Source organism: Chaetodon auriga, chromosome 18 (genome assembly GCF_051107435.1).
Source record: "Chaetodon auriga isolate fChaAug3 chromosome 18, fChaAug3.hap1, whole genome shotgun sequence".
Lineage (NCBI taxonomy): Eukaryota > Metazoa > Chordata > Actinopteri > Chaetodontiformes > Chaetodontidae > Chaetodon > Chaetodon auriga.
The window spans coordinates 957,324-981,867 of NC_135091.1; the positions used below are offsets into that span (position 1 = coordinate 957,324).

The 24,544-nt window shown below is 45.0% G+C and overlaps 5 protein-coding genes across 5 annotated transcripts; 1 reads left to right on the forward strand and 4 right to left on the reverse strand.

Moving 5' to 3' along the window:
* Positions 1-137: 137 nt before the first annotated feature.
* selenol (selenoprotein L) lies at positions 138-4,772 on the forward strand. The gene is made up of 9 exons (XM_076756083.1): positions 138-319; positions 1,064-1,142; positions 1,257-1,310; positions 1,759-1,804; positions 1,960-2,087; positions 2,278-2,392; positions 2,771-2,893; positions 3,314-3,451; positions 3,853-4,772. The coding sequence occupies exons 1-9, from the start codon at positions 214-216 to the stop codon at positions 3,973-3,975; spliced, it is 912 nt and encodes a 303-aa protein (XP_076612198.1). The 5' UTR covers positions 138-213; the 3' UTR covers positions 3,976-4,772.
* A 316-nt stretch (positions 4,773-5,088) lies between these two features.
* Positions 5,089-10,431, reverse strand: clec11a (C-type lectin domain containing 11A). The gene is made up of 5 exons (XM_076756382.1): positions 10,152-10,431; positions 8,606-8,720; positions 8,287-8,394; positions 7,822-7,905; positions 5,089-6,875 (listed from the first exon to the last, which is right to left on the reverse strand). The coding sequence occupies exons 1-5, from the start codon at positions 10,257-10,259 to the stop codon at positions 6,463-6,465; spliced, it is 828 nt and encodes a 275-aa protein (XP_076612497.1). The 5' UTR covers positions 10,260-10,431; the 3' UTR covers positions 5,089-6,462.
* Positions 10,432-13,755: 3,324 nt separating this feature from the next.
* On the reverse strand, positions 13,756-18,518 carry c18h1orf198 (chromosome 18 C1orf198 homolog). Its single transcript, XM_076756151.1, has 6 exons — positions 18,179-18,518; positions 17,721-17,771; positions 16,986-17,111; positions 16,528-16,695; positions 16,103-16,450; positions 13,756-15,585 (listed from the first exon to the last, which is right to left on the reverse strand). Exons 1-6 carry the CDS (start codon positions 18,482-18,484, stop codon positions 15,529-15,531), a joined length of 1,056 nt encoding a protein of 351 aa, XP_076612266.1. The 5' UTR covers positions 18,485-18,518; the 3' UTR covers positions 13,756-15,528.
* A 121-nt stretch (positions 18,519-18,639) lies between these two features.
* LOC143336184 (gap junction Cx32.2 protein-like) lies at positions 18,640-22,127 on the reverse strand. The gene is made up of 3 exons (XM_076756152.1): positions 22,061-22,127; positions 21,016-21,149; positions 18,640-20,466 (listed from the first exon to the last, which is right to left on the reverse strand). Exons 2-3 carry the CDS (start codon positions 21,142-21,144, stop codon positions 19,807-19,809), a joined length of 789 nt encoding a protein of 262 aa, XP_076612267.1. The 5' UTR covers positions 21,145-21,149; positions 22,061-22,127; the 3' UTR covers positions 18,640-19,806.
* A 1,398-nt stretch (positions 22,128-23,525) lies between these two features.
* Positions 23,526-24,386, reverse strand: gja13.1 (gap junction protein alpha 13.1). Its single transcript, XM_076756343.1, has one exon. The coding sequence runs from the start codon at positions 24,384-24,386 to the stop codon at positions 23,526-23,528; it is 861 nt and encodes a 286-aa protein (XP_076612458.1).
* Positions 24,387-24,544: the final 158 nt, after the last annotated feature.

Genomic DNA, 24,544 nt, shown 5'->3' on the forward strand with positions numbered 1-24,544 from the left:
CCGAACATCATCATTCATCGTGTTTCTCTGTTAAAAGCCTTTCAGTAAACTGTGTTTTCTCCACCTTCTTTTCTAACTCTCTCCGCTGAGCTGCAGAAATCTGAACCTCAAGCGAGCCACATGACCGCGTCACGTGGTCACGGTGCATTTAGAGCCTCATGGCTGTCTGCGCTCCGTCAGTGGTCTGGACAGGTGAGAGTGGAACAGGTGAGCATGGCTGAGGACGTGACTGTGTCCGAGGAGACTCTAACGAGCAGTTTGTCTCTGCTGGTCAACTTGAACAAAGTCCTTCTGCAGAAAGCCAAACAGGAAGCAGAAGGTAGGACCGGCTCAGAGGGAGGACGCGTTTGTCCTGACTGCGCGTCAAGCTTCACAGTTTCAATGTGTCTGTCACTTCGAAGATTTCATGTGTCTGTCTTTTACTGATGGGTAAACTGCTGTGTTTTATGAGTGATTCGGCATAAAGACGATGCAGAATATCTCTACATTTATGCGTGAATAACGCTGGACATTGCTATAATTCAAAGAGGTGATAACTGCAGGAAGCGTGAAACAATTATAAAATCCAAAATTTTACTCTAATGCGTGTTCCTAAATAGATGATATGTACGCCGAATTGAAGAGGAGATCAGATTTATTTGTTTAAAATGTTATTTCACTTTTACATCCTATATGTTTTTCCCAGTAAGCACAGTAACATAAAAATGTATGATTTTTAAAGGAAGTTCCTGGTTCATTTTTTACTGAGGTAAATTTTCTAATCTAGTGAATGAAGCTGCATTTGTTATCACCCTGTGTGTAAAGATGAACATGTTTATCACAGTTACCATGTCATATAAATGTGATATAATTCTCAAATCTCCTTTATAGTATTTCGTAATTTACTACAACACATACGTTGGTTGGGTTGTTAAAGCGGATAAGAGTGATGAAGTCACTGACTTTCTCAAAGACTCTCTGGCATGAAGGTGGTGGAATATAATTCCTGTCATGCTTATTACCAATCCAGTGACTTTGCACAAATCAGCCTGACCAATGACTGCGCTGCTTTGGTCTCATACAGAATCCCTGGAGAGGTTTGTCCCACATAAGATCACCACTTTGTTCGGCCTGATCGCAGCCGGAGCACAGTTCTACAAGAGGTGAGGTGCTCTCAACACCTGCAGAACCGCTCAACCATTCACCTGCATCACTGTTTAACCTCCCAGGATTCATGTTTCTGTGAAGTAACCGTGTGTTTTGTCGTTGTCGAGCAGCCTCGGAGTGAAGAAGAGGAGCGAAGCAGAGGCCATCTGGCAGAAGTCCTATCAGTAAGTACATGATGATACACATATCGACTCATATAAGACAATAACAATAAATTGAATGTACTTAATGTGAAGCTCAGCAGTGACGGCTTGTTGTTAATAGAAGCAGATAGAACGTGAAGGTTTTCTCCAGGGGTCACATGGGTTTCTACAGGTTTTCTTCTCATTGGTTTCATGGAGGATATCTGGATTGATCCGGGCCCATCCTCACTCCCTCCAGCATTTGATTCATCTCAGTGTTTCAGCTCGTTAAAGAACATGATAGGAATGAATGAGGAGTTCATGAAAAATGAAGCAGCCTCCATATGAAACCACAGGTGCTCTCACCCTCCCTCCATCCTGTCCGAAGGTGGAGACGGTTCCAGTTACTGTGCTCCATCACTGTCTTATTAGTTATTAATGGAAATGAAAGCTCGACTCCTCTTCATCACACGCTTGTGTATTTTTGCAGCCGTGCAGCAGTGAGAGAGCAGGTGGAGGAGCTTCTGGAGCTGGAGGTCTGGATGTGTCATTTCTTTACATTCTCACTCAGTTTCTCGTGGAGGTGATCTGTGATTGACTTGATGTGCTGATTCATTGTGTGTGTGTGTGTGTGTGTGTGTGTGTGTGTGTGTGTGTGTGTGTGTGCCCGCACGCACGCACGCGTGCGCAGAGCGAATGGGACTCCTTCCTGGAGAGCGTGGACAAAGGTCTGCAGACAGCAGACGGACAGCTGTCGGGAGGAAAGATGGCCGACAGCCTGAGTCCTGACCTGCAGTTCACTGATGGACGGAGCGGAAAGTGAGTTCACGAGCTGACTGACAGGAGACCAGTCAGAGTGAAGGTGTAGGTCGGTGTCTTTTTATCAACCAGCCGACAGAGAATTCAGTTTCATTGTTAATTAAAGACCTCAGTCAGTTGATAATGTGTCACCATGAGACAGTTCAGTGTTTCACTGACTTGAGGTCTGTTGTGGTTTCTGTGTTATGAGGACTGTGACTCTGAGTCAGTATCTGGATCAGGGTCAGAAGCTGCTGCTGGTCCTCATCAGACATTTTGGATGACTGCCGTGACGAGACCACGTGGCTGAGCTGGAGGCCAATCAGGTCAGTCCACCGTCAGTCTGATGGAAGAGCTTTCACTCTCTCACTGCGTCATCGCTGCGTCATCACGTGTCATCACGTGTCATCACTGTGTCATCACTGTGTCATCAGTCCTCAGCTTTATGCTCTTTTAGCTCATTGTCATGTCCAGAGCCAACAGGTGCTTTTTAAAGGTCCCTTTTCCTTTAAGTTAAAACACATCAGCTGGAGATGATTCAGCCTCCTCGAGGAGCTGATGCTAGTGTTAACAGCTAGCTAGCTATAGCTGCCTGGTCAGCTAGCCCGACTCTGTCCAAAGTAAACACAACGGTCCTACGAGCACGTGCAGGTTTCCCGGGTCGGCGTCGGTCTTTCACTTTCTGTCACCGTGTTTCTCGGCAGGTGGTCCTGAAGGCTCGCTCAGTGCAGGTCTTGGTGGTTTCTTTCGGCAGTCTGGAGGGGGCTCAGGTGTGGCTGGAGCAGACTGGATGTTCCTTTAACATCGTGCTGGATCCACAGAGGAAGGTCAGGATGTGTGTTTTCACCCTCATCAGCTGATTCAAATCCAGTGAAAAACATAATAAGGAAATTCAAGGAATTTTTAAAACTAGGATTCTCTGTAAAATTTCATTAATTGTCTGTATAATTATGTTGAGTGCAGGTGGGCAGGTGCATGAGAATGAAAGAGGCTGCTGTGATTTGTGGAAACTAGAAATGGCTGCGACTGAGTTTAGCAGCTGTTTGATGACGTGTCATAAACGTCCAGTGAGCCGAGCCTCCAAAGTCAACCAGCAGATGTGAGACGGAAACGAGGGCAATCAACCAAATATGAAGGCCGAGGATTTTCCACACGCACAGAAGCAGCCATTAATCATGACAAGTGTGTGCGTGTGTCAGAGTGTGTGTCTGCAGAGGCTTTTTTCTCACATGTCCTCTTTGCCACAGACATACCGGAGTTTCGGCCTCGGTTCGTCCTACGCAAAGGTGATGAAGTTCGACTGTCTGCTGCAGTACTCAGAGTACGGAGCTGTGGACAGAGACTTCCCTGACGTCCCCTCTCACCTGCTGGAAGATATCTACCAGGTACAAATGGACGGCACAGCAAACACTTTGACGCTGAGTAGGCGCTGATTTCATGGCCTGAGTCAATGATGAAAGCTGGGCTGGGTCCCTCATTCACTCCTCATTACACGCCCTGTTTGCTGCACATTGTGCTCATTATTTTTGGCTCCAGGAAGGGCTGAGTAAGAGCAGCAACCCGAAATTCCACCGAGTGTGCAGACTCCACCCTGTGCAGACTCCCGATCGTACAATGACAATTAAAACAGACAAAAAAGAACAAAAACAATGAACGAAAAGAGGCCAAGACGCTCAGCAGAGCTGCAGAGGCTAATGATTCAGTGAGAGCACTCCTCTTCATTGAGTCATTGATATGATGTTGAAAGTATTGAATGATGCAGCTTTACTGTGTTTTATATGCTCAGATGGGAGGTGACTTCATACTGGATGAAGCAGGGAAGGTCGTTCTTTGTCACCCGTGTAAAAACCCTCTGGACAGGCCGACTGTCAAAGACATCCTGCAGGCCGTGGACGCTCCAAAGCTCTGAAAGGTGACATGGACACTGGAGACCCCGAGCCTGAGGATGATGAGGGCTTTAAATGGTCAACACATCACTGACACCACAGAGGAAGAGCAGCTCTTTGACTCACGTTAATGATGTCACGTCTCGCTCTCATGACGCCATGAAGAGGTGTGACCGATGCAGAGCTGTGAGGCAAAGGCAGCTGAGCTTCTGGGTTGTGTCGGTGTTGCAATGGGAGCATTTTTAAATGAATGGTGTGACTGCATCTCAACCTAATTATACACGTTTAAATATAAATGTTATTTAACTTTAAAAAAGACACTAATTACAGCAATTTTACCTTGACCTGTAACGTCAGGATGGCATTCATAAGGCTGGATTTTAAAGGTGCTTTAAGCAGATTCTGGCGGCTCCAAGCGGCCCTGAGAGGCACAGACTGGACCGGACGTCGTGCAACATGATGTTACGTCATGAAACTCACTGAACTTTCTTCAGTGTGGCTCCTCAGGTGGACATGAAGGGCAGAGAAATATTTTCTGCTGCGTTCTTCATTTCTAATTTCATCTTTGAATGCAGATATATTTTAGATAAAATTGCACTTTGAAATTTTACAGTAGATAAAAAGATATGATTGCTGCTATGGATCTGATTTCTTCATGTCTATAAATAAAATAAGAATATTCTTGACTGTAACTGTGATGAACTGTTTGACTTTATGATCGCTCAGGATATCTGACAAGAATCAACTCTTAATGCCTTTCTGTCAGTGACTGAAATGTGTGTGTGTGAGTTTAATAAATATTGAGACCTGAATGGTGCCACTGAATGTCCGCTCAGAGTCTTGTTGTCTTAACATTCATCAGATTGTTCCTGATTTAAATAAAAGCTTGTTAATTTAAGAGTGTTTTGTATAGTTGAATGTGTTTAAAGAGGACTTCATTTAATATTTCAGAGCTTTTGCTTATTTTGTTAAATTAAAAAAGGCTGTGATAGAAAAAAAAAATGTTAGTAAAGGACCAAAAAATGATCATTTTGGCATGTGAAACTCAGATATTATGTCAATGCAGTGTACAACACCGAGGCCGACTGAATGATGCAGTAAAATCAACCACAAGGAAAGATTCACGGAAAACATTTGACATTCAGCTTTTTATGTACAACTTTCTGTTTTACAGACTGTCGGACTCTGATTCAGGATACATTCACTGATAAAAAATCATAAAAACTGATAACAAAACCACAGAAACTGAATATTTTCATGCTTCCTCTAATGGTGTATCAAGGTGTCCTCCAAAAACAGGGAATTTATGACATGTATCTTCATAAATATCTATATTCATATTAATGAAATCTAAATTTTTGGCATCTTTTTTCATATTTAAGGTATCTATATCTATAATCTGGCTAAATATCTTTACACTAAGGCCATTTACTGTTTTCATCACTTCAAAATGTGTTTAATATTTCTATTAGAACTGAACGCCTTGATAGGAAGTGACTGAGCTGTAAATAAACCACTGAAGAGCATTTCGGCGTGTTAAGAATTTCATTGGCTATTCGAAGTGTCAGTCATCTTCACGGAAGAAGAGAAGGTGGTCTTCTATTTAACTCAGACTATTATTGCTGCTCTGGCTGGTGATTGGTTAAGAGTTAGTGGAAACAAAATGGCGCTGATTTTTGTTTGCTTCTGGAAGATGTGACGAGAAAACAGGTAGACAAGCAAGAGAGAGCGCATCGGCTGCTAATCTGAGAGGAGGAAACATGTTTCTGTGGATTATTTTCGTGTTTTGGACTAAATATTTTCACTGCCGTGGATCTTCTGGACCTTTGTGGATGTTTCAGGCCGTGTTTGTCGGAGGGTTATCGATCTGTGAGAGCCTTCAGCGGTGAGTTTCCTCCATGTAGCTTCAGTTTTTAAAACGCTTGTTGGTCTGCTGTTGGCGTTTATTGAGCCTGCTGTTTGGTTGAGTCTTGAAATGGTTTCCATCTGTCGATTCATATGAATCGGAGCTTTTTAACGCGTTTAATGTGATTATAAACTTGAACGGAGTGTTTGTGTTGATTGGCGGGAAGAATGATAGAGACATTAAATCCTCCTGCAGTGTGCGGAGGAGCTGCTGGAGCTGAAGGAGGTTCAGATTCAAGTTCCTACACCCACTTTCCGAATGTCGAACACTCGCTCGTGTGTGTGTGTGTGTGTGTGAGTGAGAGAGAGAGAGAGAGAGAGAGAGAGAATGTGTGTGCGCGCGCGCGGCACATGGCTGTTGGCCTCGTGAGTGGCCGCGTGTCATTGGCAGCCCCTCTGACTGAAAACATCTTCCTACCCACACTAATTGAATGTACAGTAGATATTATACTGGATATTTTTATTAAAACACTACTTTCCTACTGGGATTCAAGCCTTCCTCACCTGTGAATCAACCAATCCACATTTGTTAAAAATGTCCTTTAAAGAGAAATAAGTTATTCAAAATAAATGTTTAAGGTATGAGAGTAAAGTGAGGCGTCCACTTAAAGAGCCACTCTGTCATCAAACTCGCAGAGATAGTTCATGGTCCGATCGCAGTAGTGGTCCCACCAGTCGCCATCGTCTGATGACATGGCCACACAGTTCTCTCGCCTCCCGCCGTCCGGCTGGCTGGACAGGAAGTGTTTGCGCCACTGGAAGTACGAGACGCGCGTCCCATCGTCGAAAAGGTACATGCCCTCAGCTCGCAGGTCGTTGATGCCCAGCCAGATGGGCCAGTTCCCCGGGTGGAAGAATGACTTGACGTAGTCGGCGAGGGCCTCCTGCTCCTTGCGGTCCCGGGGCATCGCCATGCGGCCGCCACGTTCCAGGCACTTCCTGGACGCTCCAGCGTAGTCCTCATAGCTGTTGTACACAAGATAACATTTGTATCCCACCCTGCGTCCCTTTTGGCAACCTGGGAAGCAGAGACAGACAGGACAGACGCTTTATCACCCGTCTATAACACAGCTGTGTTGGTCTTCGTTCAGTCCACATGTCCACGTGTCCTTTGGCAGATGCTGAACACTGATTTGCTGCTGATGCTGTGCCATGGCTGAGTGTGGGAATGGTTGCTACTCATGATGAGGAGGTGGCACCTTGCTGCCAGTGTGTGAATGTGTGTGCAAATCAGTGAATGCTGACTTGCGTTTATAAAAGCGCATTAAGTGGACAGTAAGACTAGAAACGCTCTGTATAAATATGATATGTTTACTCATTTGGACTTGTGTTTGGATGTCTAATATTCACTCTCTGTAGGTCTGTTTCTGATCTCTACCAGCTGGTGAGGGACATATCCGGCTCTTTAGCTGCTAAATCTTCCTCTATGTTCAGGTGGAACACAGTTGGTTTTCGAGGTTTTACCAGTGAAGACAGCTGCCTCCTGCAGAGGGAGCAAGGTTGATGAGAGCTGGAAGATGCTCTCAGAGTTTGTCACTGTGAGATCACATTGGATCTGACTCATCGTTAATAGAAATGTATTCATTAGTGGAGCATTAAAAAAATGTGGTTTCAGCTGCAGCCGTCAGAGCTGATTCTCAGTTTAGCCTCATTTATTCGCTTGGATGAATTCTACGGAAACTTTATCTTCATGTCACAAAATATGATCCAGAGCAGTGAAACTTTCAGAAACTTTCCTTCAAATAAGAGGCTTCACCAGTTGTCTCTGTTTGGATGATCAGCAGACAGCAATCATTTGTATAGTTTTAAATATTTGGCCAAGATGACCAACAAGTTTGGACACGTTCCTTCATGCATCATTTCATTCATTCACACATTTGTCACATCCTCTGATTTCTTGTCTTCTTGTCAACCACGTGTCAGACAGGCTGAAGCACAGAGACCAAAGAGGACAAAGCTTGTACCTTCCAGTCTTCCTGTCTCCTTGCGGTTGTCCTTGCTGTGCTGGTAGACCTCCCTGATGTTGTCCTCCAGCTCCCCAACTTTAGCTGCCGTGTTCATGAACAACAAAACCAAGGAGACAGAAAGTCAGACCAAGCCAGGTTTGCCTGTATTATTTTTTCATGCCGGTATCTCTGAGGTACAGTGACTCAGGATCTTTTCATCACTGTAATGTTATCTACAAGGAAGAGTGATAAGAGCGCCATCTGCTGGCTGTTTACGGCCAACGTCGAAAAGAACTGCTGAACTAACACAAAACACAACACGCTGAGTAAGATTCAGAATATTCATTTCCAGTTTTGAAGTCTGACTTCTTAACTTGTGATTCATAGATAATGAAATGATTTGGGCACAGCTGTTCTCTACTTCCATTCAGTCATTTGTTGTTGTTCATCCAGTATGGACAGCAGGTGTCTCCCTGGTCTTACCGTCCATCCTGGACAGACGGTCCATCAGCTGGCTGACTTTCACATCCAGAGTGTAGTGACCCACATTCAGCTTGTGGATGGCTTGGTCCATGCCTGCCAGTCTGGACACTGATGGACAGAATACAATAGAATACAACAGGATACGATGGAGGATGACAGGAAACAGAGTCCAGATGTCTTAGGTAGATGGAGTATGACTGTTTTAAAGCTCACAGATAAGGCTGACGGCTGTGAGGTTTGGACTCGTGCACCATGCAGACAGTGACCTTCCAGTGTTTGTCTATTTAAAGCTGAACTGGGTGTGAACACGGACACTCACAGACATAGTTGTATGAGTTTTCAAAGTCTGACACTGGGCTGGTTGGCTCTGGTTCAGGCTCTGGAAGAATATCAGGAACGTCCCCTCTCGCCTTCTTCACCTCTGGCAGAGATGCCTGACACACAGAGAGACAGAATTCACAGTGTCAACACTTCTCTGGTGGTTTCTACCACATTTAACTCCTGTTAGCGTCTTTGATCCAGTAGATGAGGTGAAACCAGACCCAGCTTCCCCACAAACAATCAAACACGAGCCTCAGATGCTCAGAACACCTCGTTTGTAGTCTAAATGTGAGTAACTGAACCTCCCTGTAACATCTGGACCTGGTTCACTTTCAAAATCTGAGTGAAATAGATATTAAATACTTCACATTAAGCTGTTTTGTCCATTTGTTTCAATCTTTGTTGACTCATGTCGTGAATGTCCGACTTATTTTATCTTCAACAGTGTGAACTGGATGCAGGATGGGATGTTTTCCTTTAGCATCATTAAAGAAATCTATTGACATGCAAGTTACACCTTCACAATACTCGTTTTGTCCAACCCAACAGTCCACAACCTGAAAATCAGCTCCACCATTAATCTATGAATCATCTGAGCTGTACTTGAAAATACTGTTAATACTCTTCATGTGTTTCGTGTGCAGAAACCTTCATTTATAACTTGTAAGTTGTCAAATGATTGAAGTGGAGTAAGAAGTAGTGAGTTCCCTCTGAATGGTAGAGGGAGAGAAGCCACCTCATCCTGTCTGTACACGCTGCCATCTCAGTCTGATGTTTATCACCTTTGTCTTAAAGGTGTTCTGCAGGATTGGCCGCTCACTGCTTGGAAACACGTCCAGCTCGGCCCCTCCTCCCCGGCTCGTTACCTGAACACACGCAGCCTCAGTGTCACACCTGCAGCACTGTGTACCTGCACACGGCAGCACAGGTATGTGTACTACCTGCAGGAATGCAAGTGATGAGGTAACCTGCAAACGTCTGATCAAATAATGTGTTACTTGTGTGTTCGTGGCAGTTTGTGTCTATGAACAAAGAGCGAAGCTAACAGTTGATTACTGGCTCTAATTAGCCGCCAGGTTTAGCCGTCTTCCATCCAGCTCGCTAACAGGCAGAGCAGTGGACAATAATTAGGTGTCATGGCATTAACGTAATTACACTGGCTAGTAACCTGTCCAGATACAGCCGCCCCAGAATGCTCGGCGGCCCCTGTTCCCTATTGGCTGACGGCTAGCCAAAAGGTTGCAGCACAGAAACATCCAGACACAACAGAAGAAGAAGAAAATAAGAAAATCCAGGCAGACAAACACACCACCAGTGATGATTGACAGGGGCTGTTTTTTAACAAACTCCCTCCTGATACGTCTTTAATGCTGATCATCGTTTGCTTGATTCAGCGGCATCAAGCACCAGCCCTTCACTCAGCATAGTGAATGGACGCACTGTTTTACAGAAACAGCAACATCTCCTGTAAGAATGAAGTTTAAAGTGAATCCGGTCCAAGTTTGAGTGCTAAAAATAAAGAGACAGAGAGACAGAGTCCTGACCTGGGTTGGTGGAGCGTCGGCCGTCCCTGTAGGAGCACACAGACCCAGAGAACATAAACACAGCAGAGCGAGCGAGGCGGCCGCCGGTCCCATTTTCTGCTTCCTCATAACTGCTTTACTGCAGCAGCAAAACTCCCTCTGAGTCTCTCTCTCTCTCTCTCTCTCTCTCTCTCTCTCTCTCTCTCTCTCTCCCCACCGTCTGTCTCTCTCTTCACTCGTCTCGTCTGTCCCTCCTGACCCTCGGGCTTCCCTCAGAGATGTGATCCAGGACTCAGTGAAGCAGGACCATCAGCAGGAGTCCCCCATCAGAAATGTGAATGAGAGCTGGTGTTCACCCCCCTTTAAAAACGCACGAATCGCAGGTATTTGAAAAAAAGAAAGAATGTAAACCTCGTCCCAGTCGTCCGCCTGCTGTCTCTCGTCTCTCTGCCTCGTTCAGGACGTCTCCCCTCTCTGGACAAACAACAGGAAAGCTCTTTGTTTCTGCTTCCACCTCCCATTTCCACTCTTTGTGTGAACCCTGCAGGGAGGACATCACAGGTCTCTGTCCTGCTGCAACCACGTATCTCCACAATGCCGACTTTTTAGAAAAACAGGCTCATTCGAAGCTTTGAGACGATGCATTGAGAAGTAGGAACACTTCATCCTTCAGTTCACTGAATTTAGAGATACGTGCTTTTCTTTGGACAGCAGCAGAATCTGGTTTGTGCGCTGACTGACGATACAAGGTTTTCACACATTGTTGGGCAACCATTGGTGTAAACAGAAGTTCATTGTGCTGTCAGAGAAACATCTTTGACCTCAATCAGCCTCATGATTTCCACTCGCTGTGTTTCGTTCTGGAGCTTTCTGCTCTACGAGAGAGTCTTCATCAGCCGGTGGAGACGGATGTGTTGACATGCACGCTCTGCCGCTGTTAGACTTCGGCACTTTGAGGACTTCTTTGTTAACGCCAAGGATGAAAGTTCATTGCTGACCTCGGTAAAAGCAATTAGATAAAACCGACGACTGACAATCTAAAATGTAGAAGATGAAGAGTGAACTTTGACATTCCAGCGTTTATCTCTACTCTGATGGTTGGATTCTGTTACAAACAGAAAACACTGCAAGCCTGTGCTCATGAGCAAACTGTGGTCATAAACTCTCTCTCTCACACACACACACACACACACACACACACACACACACACACACACATCCCTTTTATTAATTGAGCTAAATATCCGGCCTGCTTGTCACAGTTTTCTCGTGTAATTGAGTAATTAAATAAATTAATGGTTAGAGAAATATGTGGCTGTGGATCTGTTCAGAGGAAATGATGACATAAAAAGACCTTTTAGTGTGTGTGTGTGTGTGTGTGTGTGTGTGTGTGTGTGTGGGTGGGTGTGGGTGTGGGTGTAACAGGAGGTATGCCAGTTAAAATGCCACAAGAATCCAGCAGAGTTTCCAGGGAAGCGTTCTGGGATGTGGAGACTGGGAGGAGCTCCGGCTGCGACTGGGACTGCGAAGTGGGACAGACGTGTGAGTCTGCAGGACGGCTGCACATGTGCAGCTGCTCGGTCCAACTCCAAACTTTTTCCAGACGCCGGTTTGGATTCAAACAAGTGGCTGGAAAAAATATGTGACCCCTGAGAAAATCTGTATCCTTGTTCTGACATTGGTGATTTCCCGCCGTGACCAATCAAAGTGCATTCAGATCAAACTCAGGATGAAATGATTGTCAGAAACTTCAATAATCAATCATTTAAGTCATTTCTAAGCAAAAAATAACAAAATATATCAAGTTTCAGCCACTTACATGTGACAACGTCCCGCTTTTCTTTTCCTTTTGTGATATTAAATTCAGTGTTTTGGGGTTTTAGACTTTTCATTGAACAATAAAAACAATCTGCAGAGGTCACTTTGGGCTTCAGTGAACTGCAGTGGTCATGTTTCACTGTTTCTCACATTAAATAATCCAAACCATTCATCAACAGAATCACTGATAATGAAAATAATTCCAAGCTGCAGCCGTAAATAAACCCTTACCATGATTTCTCATTAAGGTCAACACTGTGCAATGACGTTCATTCACCTGAACACAAAAAAAAAATACATGAGAGGAAACACAAAGCAGCCATTGAGAGCATGGAGGCGCTGGGTGGTGCTGCAGGAGGTGGCTGGACTGGACAGAGGTGCCTCAGTCCAGAGAGGGACGGTGAACACCAACACACTGGACCTTCAGACCAGCACTGACAGATGGTGGATCTAAACATAGATTAGACATTCAGATTTACCTGTTTATGGCTGCTTTAACCAGGTGAATTAAAGCATAGTTGGACATTTTCTTCCTGATGTGTTTGCACAGTAAATCTGTGGTGTTGCAGAGAAACCTCTTCAGATGGGTCGGTATCTCTCTGTTTCTGGGAGCCTTTTAAGTCCTTCTGTGGCCGACGAACACCTGGAAAATGGGACTCAGGTGTCAGCCTACAACCTCTTGTAGCTTGTGGCTCTGCTATCTAAAACTATACTACAGTAGCTTCTGCCAACACGCAGTTAGCTTAGCATAAAGACTGCAGGCAAATTGGGAAAAAACGATCTGCACCGCTGAAGCTAATGAACACGTTAGATCTTTTGTTTTAAGTGTGTTAACAGCAGTTTTTTATGTTCCACTGTGTCTTCCTCAGGCGCAGTAACTTCCTGGAGTCTCCACTGGTTTGGACAAAGCCAGGCTAGCTGTTTGCCATGTCCCATCTTAGTGCTAAGGTAGGCTAATCTGCTGCTACAGATTTAATGTATGGGCATGAGAGCAGTAACGATTTACTCTTCAGCGTTGACGAGTCAGCATTTTATCTGTTATTAGCCGACAATCAATTTCACTAAATGTCTGTCTCATGTTTTACAGAGAAAACTTTATTTTTTTGTCTCTGATTAGAAACTAAACTGGAGTTTCATTCAACCACAGGACACTAGCACTGTGAAAAGTGTCCATCAGTCATAGCAGAGGTGAGTGGACCACATCAGGCTGTCAGCAACAAACATCAGCTTCATGTGTTGGTGTAACTCAGCTGTCTTCATCCTTATGTTAGCCTCCACCACATTCACCATAGCACACAGCTCCTTTAAATACTGTCGAGTGGCTGCTTTGTGCCCCAGCGAGACACTGGAACGAGGTCTGGTGGGTCTAAACTGGGCCAACGTGTTGTTTGACTGAGCAGCACAGAGTTTCCTTCCTTCCCTCCTCGACATGACGTTTTGGATCTGGCAGAAATTACAGTTGGAGGAATTGAGGTCATGGAGCTCAGAGGGAGGTCAGCAGGAATGCAAACAAGCAGCGAACAGTCAGAAACTGAAGCACTCTGAAGCAGAAACAGCTCGAGTTTAACTCCAGTTTTTCTCTTGAAGTGAAATCAAACCCATTACTGACTGATGTTGCTTTTGTAACCATGACAGACGCTCGTGTCGTAACCCCCTCTTTCCCTCCCACTAGAAACTGTATTAATGTGGCCTTCGTTAAATTTGGAAGTTATATGGCTGGTGTGATCGGGGGAAAAACCTGAAATGAGCTTCGTGTCCTCTCCAAAAAAAACATTTTTAGTTCTGAACAAAATAAAAACACCAGAAGCAGGTTTGACTTTTATTTATTTACCTTCAATCTGTGATCTCAAAATGCATGAGGCAATATACATGTATAGCATAAGATACAATCAGCAGATAAATATAAAATTCAGTAAAATAGTACTCTAGTCATGTAAACTGCATCTTAAATCTAGGACACAAGTGGTACAAATCACTACATGCCTGCCTGTTGACCTAAAACACAACGTTTTATTCGTGTTTGTTATTAGAAATGCACGCTAGCTCTGCTCAGCACTAGTTTGAGGTCAAAGGTGACACTTTGGAGGGGTGAGGAAGTGTTGGCAAGAAGCTAAATCCTTACAGGACATGTGGAACAGGTCACACGTGAGTTTTCCATGACTGAGCTCGAGCACCTCCGCGGCTGTTCTCCCCTCCTCCTGAGAGGAGAACAGCCCGTTTTCCACTTTCCGAAAACCACCACTGTCAACGAGTGTGCGAAGGTTGGAAATACATTCTGTTATATTCCTGTGAAGTAATGCAATGGGAAGATTCCATGATATTCCAGGAATTCCATGACCAGTAGGAACACCGTGTGGAGTAATTGCACTATGTGGGGCAGGACTGCAGTACTGAGCACTCGGAGAGTAAAAGGAATATACAGGCACGTATAAATAAAAGCACAGGAGAGCAAAATCCTCAAAACAAGACAAAAAGGATGACGGTTTGACGTGTGTACAAAAGATTTCCTCGCTTGCTAGATTAGTGTCTAAAACTTGCATATGAAGGCAGCCAAGTCGCACCGTTACTGTGCATTCACACTACGAGCAACAGGTTCGTTTGTAGGATATTCGGCTGATGTATAAACCAGTTAACGAGCCAATGAGCTTCTTAATGGGACTGTCCAGTAAAAACCTGTGGAGGTCTTCACGACTTCTGGCACTCAGACTGTGTTTTAACGAACCATCGTTCTTCACAGCACGTGTAAAGTGGTTCAGCACGTTATAAACGGCACAACTGCCCGGGAGGTGCAGCAGCCATAGTCAGCGTTTGTGGTTAGCATTTAATCCATTTTATTTGGCCTTTCCTGCTTTGGTGCGCTTTTACATCACTGTCCTGTTAATGAGAAACATTAAACATTGAACCGCTGTGAAAAGTAACACCAAAGCAGGTGAAGCCAGAAAAATATGAACCATTCCCACCTGTCAGTGTCCAGGGACTTTCTGCAGGCTACACGTGCATCAGGGTGGTGTTAACGCAGCTGAAGCTGCTCGTGAACCTTTGCACTGCAGCATCTTTGTCACAACAAGCTAGCTGACATTTGGCCAAATGCATCTCAAACAGCAGCTGAACTGCAGCTGGATGTTGATCAGCGTTGAACCACATTTCAGGGTTACATTTATATTTAGCTTTTGGGAGATTTGATCCGCAGCCGTCTGTTGAACCCCAGAGTGTACATGTTGTCGTGGGTTGGGGCTCGTGTAGCCTTTGAACCAGGCTGACGGCAGCGTGAATGCACAGTGAGACAGAACACACACAGCCTGTGAGGTGCGTTTAGGGGACAGGGGGTGTTCGGAAAACATTTAAGAGATTCAACCCAAGTCACAGAGGAGAGGGAGCTTTTCTAGTGGGGGAAACACCAGCGCAGGCGGTGAGATAATGTTTCAACAAGCCACTGGAGATAATTACAAGAACATGATGTGGTCATCTTAACGACGGTGTTTGTCAAATGTGGACGTGGATGTCTGGAGTCATGGCAGTGTGGTCCTTTAGTGATGATGACAATGATTCATTCAGAGCGGTGGCTGGTCTCTGCTCAGGTTTACCAGTTGTCCAAGAAGTCGAATCCAGTCTTCAGGATGCTGCTGCTTGTGTTGAACTGAGGACAGACAGACAGACGCCATTAAACAGTTCATCATGAACGGCTGTTAGAAACGACTACTACTCATCGACTTCAGGGTTTCCTACACATTCACACTTCACCTGGAGAGGCTGCCTGGTTAACTGACAGCCAGTAAAATATATTTAGCATTTTATGTTTTTTTTATTTTTAAGACAACGCCATCTGCGATTGATTAACTAGAAGACAGTCACATGTTCAGCAGAGGGACACAGAGACGCTCTCTGGTCTTGAATCCATCTCGTAGGTGCACCTGTTTGTGCTGATGACTTTTGGCTGCCATTGATTTGATTGTCAATTACAGCGAGCCTCCTTCAGAACGTTTATGAAAACATAATCGCAGGTGAGAAAATGTTCTTGTGTCTGACTGTTTTGGCAGCAGCTGAATCAAAACCGTCATTCTTCACCAAACAGGACAAAAAGCAAATCGATGTGAATAAAGACTGAAACCAAAAGTCAACTATTCATATTTCTTCTGCTGTGTTTCAGGACTCACCTGGGCAAAGGTGGGGCTTGTGGGCGAGTCGTCTTCGCCTTTCTCTTTCTCCACACCGAGGTGGCCGGAGGGCTTGGACATCATGCTGGAGGAGAACACCTCGTCCACGGCGTTGCTGACCGACGGCAGGGTGCTCTGAGATCGCTCCCAGCCTGCGACTGACGACGACACGCTGACAGGTGGGGCCGGGTTTGGGGAGATGGAGAGGGAAGCCGGCGTTGCGCTGACAGCGGTGGGGGCAGGTGGGGGGGGAGCAGGAGGTCTGGGTGCTCGCTGCTTGGTGGACCTGGTGGGAGCTGGGGGGTGGGGGTCTGCTGGCTCTGGCTCCTTGGAGGTGACGGAGGTCTCCTGGAGAAAAATCATATTTCCTGTTAGCAGCTGTTAGTTGAACCAGGTGAGAAACGCTGGCAGAGTTCAGTGCTGACCTGTCGCAGGTAGGAGGGGAGGGATTTCTCTCCTTTCTCCAGGGACTTGATCTGGCTGGGGGTGAGGGACTGGAAGTCGGCTTGTTCTCCCTCCAGCCTGGACCTCTCAGCGCTGATCTTCCAGAAGGAGGACTCCTCCTCTGGCCTCCGGCCTTCGCTGACAGACACCTTCACAATCACACAGTAACACATTTAACATCAGACTCATCTTCACATCTTCACAACTGAACTGGGATCAGTGCTGGTGTGCAGAGACAGACTGAGATTTTCAGTCAGAACGAAGCCTCCTCGCTGTGATTTAGGTCGCTGTCCTTCCCAAAGGCTTAAAAGTTGCTTTGACACACGTCCAAAATCAGCCCAAAGCTCGACTGCTTCGCTGTGAGTGATTACACCCCTCAAACGTTAACATCCAGCCTGAATGTACAGATTCAAAGAACAGAGTCCGCTCCTCGTCCTACCTTGGCTCCTGGTGTACTCTTGCCAATCTGGCTGGAATGAGGAACCTTTGCAGCCTTTGAGTCTGCCTGCGAGGCTGAGATCCCCTGGTCTGCTGGGCCTGATGTCAAGCTGAAGTCCAGCTGGCTCTGAAAGACGAGTGGGACGTTTACATCATCATCATCATCATCATCATCTCAGCTCAGCCATGTGTGGTCAGGCGTTAAGACTCCTTAATGCAGATTTTAAAGATGGCAGTAAACCGTCTGCTAACTTAAAAATCCATGTCTGAACTGCATTTAGATAATCAAGGAATCACTGAAGTAAATTATCAGGCGAAACTGTCGAACATCGATTCTTAAATGGAGGATCTGACCTTTTGGTTTGATTGAAAACAGAATAGTTTAGGTTTAAGAATGGACTCTGGGAACTTGTAATTGGCATTTCTCACTATTATTTGACACTGAACTGAAAAAGCATTTCTCCATAATGACAAACATCGACAGTGGCAGCACTTCAATACTGTGGCGGATCCACTTCCAGACTCACGTTGTAATTGAAACCTTCATTCACAGAAGAAAAGAGCTCAAAATGCTTTAATACAAAGGAACCACATGCACCAAGACTGAGAATGAACATAGAAACAAGGACAGAAAATTAAAATATGACGAGCAATTAAACCCAATTTGATAATAATATTACGAATAAAAGAAAAATAAATGCAGAAATGTTCCTGTGACAGGATGAAAGTTTCTCACCTTGGTTTCCCATGAGAAGGGGGCGGAGTGCTCATCCTGCCAGGTGATGTCCTCAACAGAAACACAGTGTGGTTACAACCTCAGCCGACGCTCAGTAATGTCTTATCTTAAGAAGACACGTAGCTTAAGACCTTTTTATTTACATTATTTAAAGTTTCTGCCTTTTAAAAACAATGGCAGCAACAAAACCCAACATTTCCACAGAGTGTTCAACACATCATGGTGGATTTATGGTCTAATTCTGACAGAAATGTCTGCTTTAAGTTTAATGTGCTGTATTTATCTGTGAACAGGCTAACGTCCTGAAGCTAACGTTAGCTTCCGCAGCGGGTCGCCGGTGACGTCGGTTCACCACGGACGTATTTCAATGGCTACGTGGCTCGTTAGCAGCCATGACAACACGGCCTGTTCTGAGCCCCGAAAACGCTCTAGTATCGGTTCACGTGTGAGTGAAGTACCTCTTCCCCGAAGTGAACGATCTTCTGGCCCGTCTGGATGAGCAGTTTCGGGTAACAGGGCACCTCCTCGCGCTCCACCCTGTGCATGGCGTACCGGGCTCGGATGTGGGGATCCATCATGCCGTTGTCGATGGCGCTGTCCTGCTCCTGCGGCGTCATCTTGTCCCAGGAGGAGCCGTGTTTGGCTTTGATTTGCTCCCGCTCCTGCATTATTTTCTTCGCCATGGAATTGATGGAGGAGAAGTATTCGAACTTCTTTTCCTCCATCCTGTGGGCGTCGAGCCCCGCCATGGTCGCGGCGGCCATCTTTGGCTGTGACCAGCTGTTGTTGTTGTTGTGGGGAGGAGGAGGAGGAGGAGGCTGGTGTTCATGGCCGTGTGGGCGGCGGGCGGCTTCATGGGGTCCTGTGTGTCGGTGGCGCCATCGTGTGGCCTCTTTCAGAAGGTGGCCGCTGCATCCATCCGTCAGCTGATCAAAACGACTGTTCAGAATGTAATAATGACGTGAAGCTCTGTGGTCTCCATCACCTCCTGATGGAAACATCTGGCTGGAGCTGCACAATGCTCCATCACAAAGTTGCTAATTGTGTCTGTCTGTGTTGAGCAGGTTTTGTGCGATAATTAATATTATTATAGCAAAAAGATAGTAAAAGAAATTTAGTAAAAACTAAAAAATAGATGCTTTAATTCATTCGGATGAATGTTGAAAATGGGTACCAGGCTAACAGACATCCTCCACCCTCACCCGGTCTTCAGAAAGTTCATCTGGCGAACAGTAAATTTAGCAAACAGCAGAAAATATCACAGTGTTTCAGCTGAAAACATCCTGCAGCTGGAAACAGAAGATGAGAGTGATGGACTGAACCAGAGAGGAGCCCAAACTGGAAGCTTTATTTCTGAGTGATTATTGAAAACTGTACTAATCGAGTTTTATAGTTTTCATTGTTTCTCTGTATTTATATCAGTGACTTATACGAGCTTATATGTAATTTCAGTGACACCTGAAAACAGAAATCATAAATTCTGCGTAACTACAGTTTTAATGAAACAAAAAATGAGATGAACCGTTTTGGACTAAACTTCCATCATTATATGTGTGTCAATAATTTATTTTTTGAATCAATTACAAACATAAGGTACATTCAATAAAATACAAAACACCACAAATGATTTGTAATTGAAATATTTACAGCTCTGAAAGTCTGCAAATTTAATAATAGAGAGGAAGAAAGAAACATGTTTAAAAGTTAAAGTAGCTCGAACAGCCCTTCGTCCACACGGCCTCAGAACAAAAAGTGGCTTTTTGCCACTGCAACAGAGACTCAGAGGTGCAGTCAAACCCTCGGCCGTGTCCTCACAGACCAGCAGGACGAGCATGTCCAAAGTGTGCCTCAGTCAGCCGCTACCATCTATCATAATGTTCTTGTGCACTTTTAAATTTGACCATTCATGAATAGTCCACATACACTTTCATAATTTTCAGGAATTTTTAAGCATCACATGAATAAATAAATGTGAATTTTGCACATGGGCTGTGATCTTTTGCCTGTTTTAGCACCGTCAGTCCCAGTTTTGTCTGTTTCCTCTGTGACCGTTCACATTGAGCACATGGGATCTGAATGGCGTTCTTCAGGCTGTGCTGTGACTGGCATCATGGAGGCTCAGCTTCTCATTCTTCACCAGACTGTCTCCGCTGAACCGTGGCTGAATGGCGCTCGTGGGAGACGGCAGTCTTTTAAACTTTCGTCTGGCTGAGCGGGAACACACCAGGTAGAAGATCTCTGCTACGTTGAGAAGGAGAGAGACGCAGGACACTGCCAGCATGAAGATGATGAAGATGGTCTTCTCTGTGGGTCGAGACATGTAGCACTCCACAGTGAAGGGACAAGGAGCCCGGGAGCAGACGATTCTTGGGTCCATGACGAACCCGTACAGATAATACTGCCCCACAATGAACGCGACCTCCAGAAGGATCCTGAAAAAGATGGAGGTCATGTAGGTCCCCAGCAGGTCGCCTTTAATCTTGACTTGGCCTTTCTCGTTGGAGTACTTGGGAACTTTGACGACCTCGCTTCTAGAATGAGTCTGCATGTGTTCTCTGATCTTATTTTCTTTGTGGATGACGTGGAGGACGTGACCGAGGTAGATCAGAGTCGGCGTTGAGACGAAGATGATCTGGAGGACCCAGAATCGAATGTGTGAGATTGGGAAGGCGTGGTCATAGCAGACGTTCTTGCAACCAGGCTGTTTGGTGTTGCAAATCATACTGGACTGTTCATCACCCCAAACCTGCAAAGTTCAAATGAGAAATTAAACCGTTGTCTGGACGCAGTGCGTGCGGCAGATGGACTGAGTGCTCCGTTACTTTGGTGAAAATGGAGGCCCTTTATTCAGCTGATGGCACAAATCTTCCAGCATCCACTCCTGGTGTCATTGTGGAGGTCTATTGGAGAATTGTGCCATTTGTGGCTATATAATAAACTTGTTGTGGTGTGGCTGCACAAATACTGCACAAAGCAAAATCTGTTTTTTGTTTCCAACATGCTAACAAGCTAATTTAGCAGGCCCAGTGCATGCTGGGATAGCTTCCAGCCCTTTTAAAGGAGAGGCAGTGCTGAAAATAAATAAATGCACTGTTGAGATAATGTTATTTGACCCTTTAGAAAGATGTCTTATTAAAACGATAAAAGCTGTCAGCTTGGGTTGTAGGCCTCCATTATGGCCACCAGAGGGTGTTCTTTCACCTAAAAGCTTTTAATGTTGCACAAAAGCAGTTCAGGACTCCATCCGTTCAGTAAAATGCTCCAAAAAATCAAGAAAGAACAAATAGAAGTGAACCTTATCTGCTCCAGCTCCAAGGACCATGATCCTGAAGATGAAAAGCACACTGAGCCAGACCTTCCCGATGACGGACGAGTGCGACTGGACCTTGTCCAGGAGAGAGGACAGAAAACCCCACTCCCCCATGATCTCTGATCAGAGGACGAAAAGCAAATGAAAATAAGAATTTAGACAAAACATTTAGTTATTCGTTGGAAAACTTTATCGTTGGCCAAGAGAATGAGTGACGGAGGAGAAGAACTACTCATTCATTTAGCCCCACAAACAGTTTTACACAGCAGTTAAAGGTAACAATGGAAGCTCGGTCAGCGACTCTTATTTGCTGGATACTTTCCACATTTATAAGCAGGCCATCGTTAAGTTACAGTCACCGAGGAAACAATGTTAAATTGGTTTCAAGTTTTTGAGAACAGCATCATTTGTGGAATTTAATGAATTACAGAATCAGATTAAGACTCTAATCTAAAGCGCAGTATGGAGCGTTCAGGACGTAAAGACGGAGCGATAAAGTCAATGACATAAGACTTATGTCAGCTGTCATACTATGTGAGGCTGGATGTAACGACAGGAGAGGAATTTATAGTCCTCAGATGCTTCTGTGCACCTTTGAATGGCTGCATCCACAATAAACATATTTCATGAGCAGAAGGACTTCAGTGAGTTCACAGTGAATCCAAACAGTACTCCAGATACAAATACGTGCTGGACGTCAGCACTGCCCAGAGCCCTGAACTCCAAGAAAATGCAGAATTACGTAGATAATCCAAATTTTCATCATGATGATCTTTAGAGTTTCTCTGCACTCCGGCTTCTCACACACACACACACACACACACACACACACACACACACACACTTATACTAACATGCATACATGCACCCTGTCAATGTAAGAATATACTAATAATGACGAACACCTACATCCATCCATCTCAATACACTGTACCTGTATCTTACCACAAACAATACAATTTTAAATCTGACTTCTCTGCATTTTGTATATTGTGCAGCATCATTTTAATAAAGTAGTTGTTGACTTTACCTTTGACTTGAAAAGGCCTGTGAGCAGACGAACAGAGCAGTCCCACACTGTGCAGCCGAATGAGAGCGAGCCCAGTCAGCCCAGTCAAAGCTGTCCACAGCACCTTGAACTTTACATCACAATCATTGTGCAATAGTGTAAGCTGTCACGTTGTCATGACATCTGGAAATGACAAATCTCATAAGTGATCATTTTGGGCTGAGCACTGCGAAGATTGTGCAGGTTAATGATTGGCAGCGCCGTAAACCAAATTCTTGTTTCATGTGAGTCGTCATTGTTATCACCATGTGTTTCTGAATTGAAGTGTTTTGTAGTTTCATCTTATACATCGACACAATGAATGGAAAAAGGTTAAAAAGGCAGTTTTTAGTGAAAGCAGCTCAGAGTCGATGACATGAACACCTGTACAGACTAGTGCAATCCAGTGCAGCGACCCTGCAGCGAGCATTGAACAGTCACGTCCAGAGACTGTGTCAACACAACGTTTCTGTGTGGTTTGAATGAATGGAGCAAATCTAATATTATAAGCTTCACAAAGATTCTTTTGTTGGAGGGATTTTGTATTGAATTGAAATATGCTGAGCAGGTCCTCGTGATTTTTAGTGCAGCCGCTTCAGTTTCATGCATGAATTTGATCCATTAATATGTCAGACTTTGGGCTCCGTCTTTACCTTGTTCATCTGACGTTAGTGTCCTGATATAGATCCCTTCATATTTCTCCTTAAATGTCGATCTATCAACCACACCCTGTTCTGAAGTTATCAATGAGTCACCTGCCACGTAATCAACCAGCAATATTTGATAATCGAAGGAATGTTTCTGATATCACTGCTTTCGGCTTTCAAAGGTGGATATTTTCTGTTTTTCTCCTCTGATATGAAACTGGATGTCTTCGTGTTTTTGGACTGTTGTTCAGGTCAATTTGGGCTGCGGGAAGCCACTGTGAGGTGACGTTTTAGAGATCAAACATTTAATCAGTTGAGAAAATGACTCAGTTGGGATTAGAAGCCACACAGTGTTACTGAATAAATAATAAGTGTTTAGAGATGTTTATTCTGCTATCTGAATGAATGAAGAGTCATGAAACTGTGCTTTTTAATTCAACTTTGATCATTTATTAAAAACTAGACATACAAGATGTGTCACATAGAAACAAACTCTTCACCACAATCATCATCATCATCATCATCATCATCATCCGGTAAGTACATTCTTTCAAGTCTGAGATAATTAACATGACAATAACTTAAAGGACACATTCAATAACTGGGCATAGACAAGCTTCTGCTCACTCATTCAACATAAATACATTATCAATATTGCACCCTTTCCATTATTAGATACAAAATAAATTTAAAATGTAGCCCTGAAACCCGATGGAGCTTTTCCTGGATGCTCTGTCACGATTTGGACGCCACATTGTGTGAACTTGTCCCTTCAGTCTCTCAGATGTCTGAGAAATCTTTCAGTGATCACTCAGCAGTCGTTTCTCCTCTTTGGCTCCTTCCAGGCTTCCGCCGATGCTCTGACTCATTTCCAGCTCCATGTTCTTCTTGTTCTGTTTGAGTGAGTCCTCTGCCGTCGGCCACCTGGGAGCTAACAGGCTGGCAGGGTTTTCTGCTGAATTGATCTTGTGGTTGCGAGCCCTGGACCCACATTTGACCCTGGTACAAAGCAGGTAGAACACCTCAATGAGGTTGAGCAGCAGGGAGATGCAGCCCACCACCAGCATGAAGATGATGAAGATGGTCTTCTCTGTGGGACGGGACATGTAGCACTCCACGGTGAAGGGGCAGGGCTTCCTCGAGCAGGGGAACATGGGGACCATGATGAAGCCGTACAGGTAGTACTGGCCCACGATGAAGGCGGCCTCGATGATGATCTTGACCACGAGCTGGGTCAGGTAGCTCCCCAACAGGTTCCCCTTGATCTTCACCTTTCCCTTATCGTCTGTGTATTTGGGCACTTTGACCAGCATGGTTCCTGCGGGCCTCAACAGACGCTCCCGCATCTTGTTCTCCTTGTGGATTATGTGCATGACGTGGCCCAGGTAGACTAGCGTTGGTGTGCAGACAAAGATGATCTGCAGGACCCAGAAGCGAATGTGCGAGATGGGAAAGGTCCAATCGTAGCAGACATTCTCACAACCAGGTTGCTGAGTGTTACAGATGAAGCCCGACTGCTCGTCGCCCCAGACACTCTCAGCACCTGCTCCCAAAACCATGATCCTGAACAGGAGCAGGACGCTCATCCAGATCTTCCCAATCACTGTGGAGTGGGACTGGACCTTGTCCAGCAACTTTGACAAAAAGCCCCAGTCTCCCATCTCTATTGGTGGTGTTCAGCTTGTGATCTAACAAGATAAAAGGAAAGACCAAAAACATCAGGAGCTAATTCACACAACAGGCTTCTACTTCAGTTTGCAAAGGTCGCACATTCACCGAATTATTAACCGAAACACGAAGCACAACGTCCATCAACATG

Coding starts and splice junctions, on each gene's coding strand:
- clec11a (XM_076756382.1), bottom strand. CDS start 10,259: ATGAGGAAGCAGAAAATGGGACCGGCGGCCGCCTCGCTCGCTCTGCTG. Junction 8,721..10,151: donor CCGACGCTCCACCAACCCAG/GTCAGGACTCTG, acceptor TCTGTGTGTCAG/GCATCTCTGCCAGAGGTGAA. Junction 7,906..8,286: donor CCGTCTGTCCAGGATGGACG/GTAAGACCAGGG, acceptor TGAACACGGCAG/CTAAAGTTGGGGAGCTGGAG.
- c18h1orf198 (XM_076756151.1), bottom strand. CDS start 18,484: ATGGCCGCCGCGACCATGGCGGGGCTCGACGCCCACAGGATGGAGGAA. Junction 17,112..17,720: donor CCTTCTCATGGGAAACCAAG/GTGAGAAACTTT, acceptor CTCGTCTTTCAG/AGCCAGCTGGACTTCAGCTT. Junction 16,696..16,985: donor AGAGTACACCAGGAGCCAAG/GTAGGACGAGGA, acceptor GTGATTGTGAAG/GTGTCTGTCAGCGAAGGCCG.
- LOC143336184 (XM_076756152.1), bottom strand. CDS start 21,144: ATGGGGGAGTGGGGTTTTCTGTCCTCTCTCCTGGACAAGGTCCAGTCG. Junction 20,467..21,015: donor TTGGAGCTGGAGCAGATAAG/GTTCACTTCTAT, acceptor TGAACTTTGCAG/GTTTGGGGTGATGAACAGTC.
- gja13.1 (XM_076756343.1), bottom strand. CDS start 24,386: ATGGGAGACTGGGGCTTTTTGTCAAAGTTGCTGGACAAGGTCCAGTCC.